Here is a 6,679-nt window from a genome sequence, read left to right on the forward strand (position 1 = left end):
TAAATTTAGTTTTTATTTTTATATTTTCTCTCTCCTTTACAGGTCCTTCGCATATATATTATGGGTTCTGAATAGTGTTTTTATATGATTTATATAGTGTTTTATAGGATTTTATGAGTGTGTGAGCAAGTGGGTTTCAGTGTTCATATCTGTTTCTTGTGTCTTCTCTTAGGTTCTTTGGCTTCTGTTTGCTTTGTTTTATTTGTCCTATTCTGGTGTGTGTGTGTGTGTGTGTGTGTGTGTGTGTGTGTGTGTTAGTTTAATTTTATTATTATCCCTTAGAAGCCTATTTGTTTTTTGAGGTAGATCTGGATGGGGGGGGGTGGCAGGAACTGGGAGGAAATGGGGGAAACCATTATCAGGCTACATTATTTGAAAAAATGCATCTCCTTGCTTTCTTTCAAATTCATGACCTCTAATTTTTAATTCTCTCTCTCTCTCTCTCTCTCTCTCTCTCTCTCTCTCTCTCACACACACACACACACACACACACAAATGCAACCTGCTTAGTCTGTATAATGTTACTTGCATGTGTGTGGTTTCAGGGCTGACTGCTTAGTATTGGCTATCCAACTGATGTGCTCTTCCTTGGGAAAGACTATTTCTTCCACTCTTACAATTCTTTTATTATTATTATTATCCATTCTTTAAAAAGACTTGTAGTTTCCTTTTTAACAGTTGAGATGCCATGAGATTTCTCCCTTTCACATTAGGATGTCTACTGGTGTCATCCTTGTTCAAATACTGCATAAAGCAGTTATATTAATGAACCTTACCACTGTATCTTTTCTACATATCTAGGAGTCAAAATTTCCCAGTAAACCCCCTTTTACTCTGGCTCTTATGATCTTTATACCCCCTCCCATCCACTGTGATTCCTGAGCAGGGGTTATGTTGTAGGTGTATCCACTGGGGCTGGTCATCATATGGTCACTTAGTCTCTGCATTTTGATTGGCTGTTGTTTGCTGTAATGGTCTCAGTCTGTTGTTAGAAGATTTCTTCTTGATGGAGAATGTGACCTATACTCATCTGTAAGCACAGAGATAACTATTTAGAATGTAGTTAGGGATTATGCTTGTTTAGAAAGATGGAAGGTGTAGGTTCTCCTTTAAACTTCATGAGTTCATTGAGCCCAGGGAGTTGGCTAGGTTTTTTGTATTAGACTTGATTTCTCTCTTAAGTTCAGTTAGAGAACTGTTGTTTATCAGGAAGCTATGCATGCTGCTACTATGCACTCAATTCAACTTTTAGCAAGTTATTTTTTAATTTATTTTTGTTTTATTATTATTATTATTCATTCTTAAAAAAGACTTATTTTACATACCAATCCCAGTTTCCTCTCCCTCCCATCCTTCCATCTTCCCATTCCCCCGTCTTCAACTCTAGCAACTTATTTTTAATTGAAGCTGTTAAAATGTGAAGTATTGCTACTACAAAAGAAAACCACTTATTATTCTGACCAATTTTTCATTTGTTTTTAGACTTGCCAAGAATATATACTTTTATTTTATGTATTATTGTATGTTATTTCACATTTTATCATTCATATTTGAAATTCTATTATTTTAATGATTTCATAAAGAAATGAATCATTAATAATTTTAATGAATTAAATCAATGTTAAGTGCAATAATGCAAATCTTTAACTCAGTAAATAGTAATGCACTAGTACTAAAAAAAGAACAGCAGTGATAATGAGTAATACAAGCAGGTGGCTTTTTATATTGAATATAGAAATTTGAATAAATTAATAAATAAGATATTTTCTGAAGAATAATTAGTAACCTGAGCAATAAACACTGTGTGAAATAACTACATGAGCTAGAGCCAGAATTGTGTTAATGTTTTGCTATTTCTAAACATTTTACACAATCTATCTCTCTTTTCAGAACAACCTACGGAAATAGGTAAACAAATTTTCTGGATCATTTTCAGAAAACTGAGTCTTGGAGTTTAATATTCTTCATGGTCCCCCTTTGTCTACAAATTGTGAGAACTTTAAAAACAAGTGGCTATGATGAGCCAGATGGGTGAGCAGGTGTGGTAGTCCTGTGGGCAACCTTGTCCAAGGCTGCTCTTAGTTTTGATTTTTAAACCATTAACTTTAAGAACTGTAATTACATTTCAAAATACAAAATGGAAATAAAATAATAAGAAGGATTAAAATGCCAGTGTACTTTAATATAGTTCCATAGTTCACTTTGTCTCACAACTAATGAGAATAAACAAATGACAAACTACTCTGTGGGTTAATATTAATCCTGTAACCTTACCCAGTAAAAATGTTTAATAGGTTATATAAATCAAATCCAGTAAGAAAACAACTTATTTAATCTGCCTTTGAGGCAATGTACATGGTAGCAATGACTGTAGCAGCAATGCAGAAAAAAGAGAATATTGTAAACAAATATTGATTACTAATTATTCAGATATTAATAAATGATATGCAAAAGGGCCCTGAATTATATGTTTGACTAGAAAATATATACAAAAGCAGCTACTACAAATCGAATAGCTAATGTATATTTTCAGTTTAGTAACATATCTTGCTGCAACTAATTTAAGAAGTTTCTATTTTAAAACATTTTTGAAGCCCAGTTGAACACAGTTTGTTGGTAACATTAATTTACTGAATTAGAGACCACAAGTATTGTTTCTGAGTTAAGATGAGAACCACATGCCTAGTCACACTTAAGTTGAATTCACGACTATTTAGTCATGCATTATATTTGGAATTTAGCCAGAATTGTCACTCTTAAATAAACATTCATCCCTTATCCCTATAACCTGAGAGTATGCTATATGGTAGATGAACTTTGCAGCTGGAATTAAGATGCTGCTTATCTTAAATTAAAATAATTATTTTCTTTCATCCAGTTCAGTTTGGTGAAATCTAATCACACGAACCTACAGAACAATGAGCTTTCTCATTGAAGACGAAATTTTATGATTGGGGGTGTGGACAGTATTGTGGGCTCACCCATACAGGAAAATCTGAGATATTCAATATATGAGAGATTGTTAATTCACCATTGATGTGGAAGGCTACATAGAAAGCGTGAAAGGAATAAGGTGGTAAATATTAATTCTTAGACTTTCCTTCTCTCCACAAACACAGTTGCTAAGGATAAATTTCCTTTGGCAGAAATTAAAATACTTCTTAAGAGGCTCCTGCTTGCCAGTTGAGTGCAAAAACGTAAGTATCAAAGTCAGCAAGGGAATTTCAGACACTTTAACACAATTCCCATCCCTAGAATAGAACCATGTGATCAAAGTGAATCTTTTCGGGCTGTAGATTCTCCTAGGAAGTACTCATGGTATATTATACTTCCAATAACCAACTTTCATGGAGGTAGACAGAGTGCTAGCTTCTATTTTTTCACAGCACTGCTGGGCCATAGAGTTTTCTGCTGTCTGAGGCCCAGTGAGAATAAGGAGAGTGATTTAGATTCATGATTCCTATGATCCTTTCATTCACTTTAAACACGGCAAATAGATACAATGTCAATTTTGTAGATTCTCTCTTATGAAGAAAGGAAGCATCCAATGTCCCAAGTTTTCTAGAGGATGGCTGAGGGAGTGAAATGTGTCTTGCTAAGAAGGTTCTAGAATGTCACATATCCTAAGTGATGCTAGTAGCAAAGAGAGCCACTTAGACCAGTCTTGTAGACTGAACAACTCTTGGATTCTCAGACTTTCCACTGGTAGACAGACATTGTTGGACTAGCTTTACCACAGTCTTTAAGACACCTTTAAAATCCCCTTTGTAGATACATATCTTTCTATCAATTCTATTTCTCTAGAGAATCCTGAGTAACACAGAGCCCAAACTACACACACACACACACACACACACACACACACACACACACACTCACACTGAAAATGGTAAACTTTGTAATATTGATCTTGGCATTAATTTCATGACATAATATCAAAACCAAATACAACTGGAACAAAGCAGAGATGTCGTACTGGGACAAGTTAAAATTCTGAATAGTAAAAGAAAAAATAAACTTAATAAAAATGCAACATATTTAAATTTTATGAGGAATTTTTCAAAGGGAAAAGTAAAGCACAGTTTAAAAATAATTGAACATGCTCTGGGTGCCAGGGTCTGTACTGAAAGATGGCCGAGGTTGGGTCCAAGTCAGTATTGTTTGTGTGTCTCGGTAACATTTGCCGGTCACTCATTGCAGAAGCTGTTTTCAGAAAACTGGTTACTGATGAAAATGTTTCCGATAATTGGGCCATTGAAAGCAGCGCTGATTCCGACTGGAACGTGGGCCGGCCCCCAGACCGAAGAGCTGTCAGCTGCCTAAGAAATCATGACATTAGCACAGCCCATAAGGCAAGACAGATTACAAGAGAAGACTTTGCTACATTCGATTATATACTGTGTATGGATGAAAGCAATCTGAGAGATTTGAATAGAAAAAGTAATCAAGTTAAAAACTGCAAAGCTAAAATTGAGCTACTTGGGAGCTATGATCCACAGAAACAACTCATTATTGAAGATCCCTACTATGGCAATGATTCTGACTTCGAAGTAGTGTACCAGCAACACCCCAGGTGCTGCAAGGCCTTCCTGGAGAAGATACACTAGGTGGTCCTGCCCACTACCATTGAGCAACTCACAGAGCCATGCCCAAGGGTGATGGCAGTCCTTAGCCCCATGTCCCACCTATCTTTTCAGCTGACTTACTGTCTACTTGTAAAATAACTGTAGGTGGATATTAGGTATATGTTCAGAAGGAACATATATCTAATATCTGAGTAAGACAGTTTGAGGTGAAGATAAGCACTCTTAGACTAGTTGAACCTCTCACCTTGCCCTAATTACAAAATAGTGAAACAAGCAAATATGGAACAAAATAGAACACAAGAAGTAAAAATGACCTACAAGGTCCAGGTCAGCCTCTGACCCCAGCTAGCCTGTGCGGTCTGGTCCGACTAGAGTGTGTGCATGGCCAGCACCCAGGGGTGCCATTTGCTTGCCTTGTACCCTGTTCCAGACTTTTCAGACAAGAACTCCATCCGTATCAACCTTCCATTTGACATTGGAAGAGTTTAAACTCAGACACACTGAGGGCATTTAAATATTCGGAAGAGAGGAAGCTGGATGTGATAATGCAGGCCTGCAATTCCAGCAGGCCATCCTGGGCTATACAGTGACAATGGGAGCAACAGACTGATAAAATTAGCATTTTTATTCTTGGTTTTTGTCTAGTGTTTTTGAGCTTTGTTCCTATTTGAGCCACTTTACCTCTTAAAAAGAAAAAGGTGTGCTTAAACAGTGGAATGTTTGTAGTGTTCTTTCATCACTTTTTAAAGTTACAGGCAAGCATATGTAATTTAAGTGCATTTTCAGAAAGTGACCTCAAATTCATGTGTCAGAAAAGAATTCGCGTTAAACTGGGACGTTAATAAGTATAATTGAAATTGAAATCTGGTGTCTGCCTGCTTTCTTATTGACAAATGAAAAAAATATATGTAAAACATTAAAAAGTAATTGAACACTTGAAGAGATACTTATCTAAGGAAGATACAAATGAGATCAATAGTATATGAAAAATGTTTTATGTCAACACACATCAGGGACACTCAGGTCAAAACCACCACGAAGCTAGATATGGTAGCTCTGCTCATGTTTCCTGACTGATGATACTCAGGCAGGAGAATTACAAATTCAAGGTCATATGAGCCACCTAGTAAGATTCAGGACAACTAGGGCTATATAATGAGGCCTTGTCTTAAAAATAAATGAAGCAAACTAAGCCAAAGAACCATCAACTTTCACACAACACACAAAAAAATATTATCTCATATTTTTTAGGCTTCTTATTGTGGGGAACAACAAAACCCTGAGAACAGGAAGTATCGGTAAGGAGGTGGAAAATTAAAACTATATTGGTCATAAGGTAAAACAGCAATCATTGTGTAAAACAATATGGAGATATTCAATAAATTAAAAATGGGAATATTATTTGGTCAAGCAATCTCACTTCTGAATATTTCCACAGAAACAATCAAAATTAGGATCTCAAAGAAATATTTGCTTCAAATATAAACTCTAGTGCTTTTTGCAATACAGTGCAGTAACACCATAAATATCTGTCAGTAGACACATAGATGGAGAATATATGGAATATACAGAAATGAGACATTATTAATCTTTAATAAGTATGGAGGTATATCTATCCCTGGATGAATATTGAAGAGATTATGTTGGTCAGTGTGATTCAAAAAAAAGTAAATACTCCAATATTTCTCTTCAATGACTCATCTAAAACAGACTGACTTAGATTCACTAGAGGCCAAGTGCAAGGAAATAGGAAACTGACAATCAAGATTCGTAAATGGGAGAAAAACTATAATTATGCCATACTCACAAAAAGGAAATAAATAGAAAAGGCCAAGTGAAAACATAGGGATGATATTTTCATTAAAAAAGAATGATGCCAGTGAGCAAACTAAATACACTCTAAAGTTCTCAAGCACAGTCAATAATGCTTTACACATTTAAAATTTTGCAGAAAGTGTAGATATCATATCAAGCTTTTACTATGAGTAAATGAAACTTTAATAAATTTAAAGGGTATCAGGACCTGATACCCTTTGATTAATTGAGTTGTCCTGTAGGAAGTTAAGGCCTACAAGGATGAGAGAGGAGCCAAC

The 6,679-nt window shown here is 35.5% G+C and overlaps 1 protein-coding gene across 1 annotated transcript; it reads left to right on the forward strand.

Annotated features, from left to right (window-relative positions):
- The first annotated feature begins 4,130 nt into the window (after positions 1-4,130).
- LOC101840365 (low molecular weight phosphotyrosine protein phosphatase-like) lies at positions 4,131-4,607 on the forward strand. The gene has a single exon (XM_040747970.1). The coding sequence runs from the start codon at positions 4,131-4,133 to the stop codon at positions 4,605-4,607; it is 477 nt and encodes a 158-aa protein (XP_040603904.1).
- The last annotated feature ends 2,072 nt before the right edge of the window (positions 4,608-6,679 follow it).

This window comes from Mesocricetus auratus, unplaced genomic scaffold (assembly GCF_017639785.1).
Source record: "Mesocricetus auratus isolate SY011 unplaced genomic scaffold, BCM_Maur_2.0 Super-Scaffold_100007, whole genome shotgun sequence".
NCBI classification, from domain to species: Eukaryota; Metazoa; Chordata; class Mammalia; order Rodentia; family Cricetidae; genus Mesocricetus; species Mesocricetus auratus.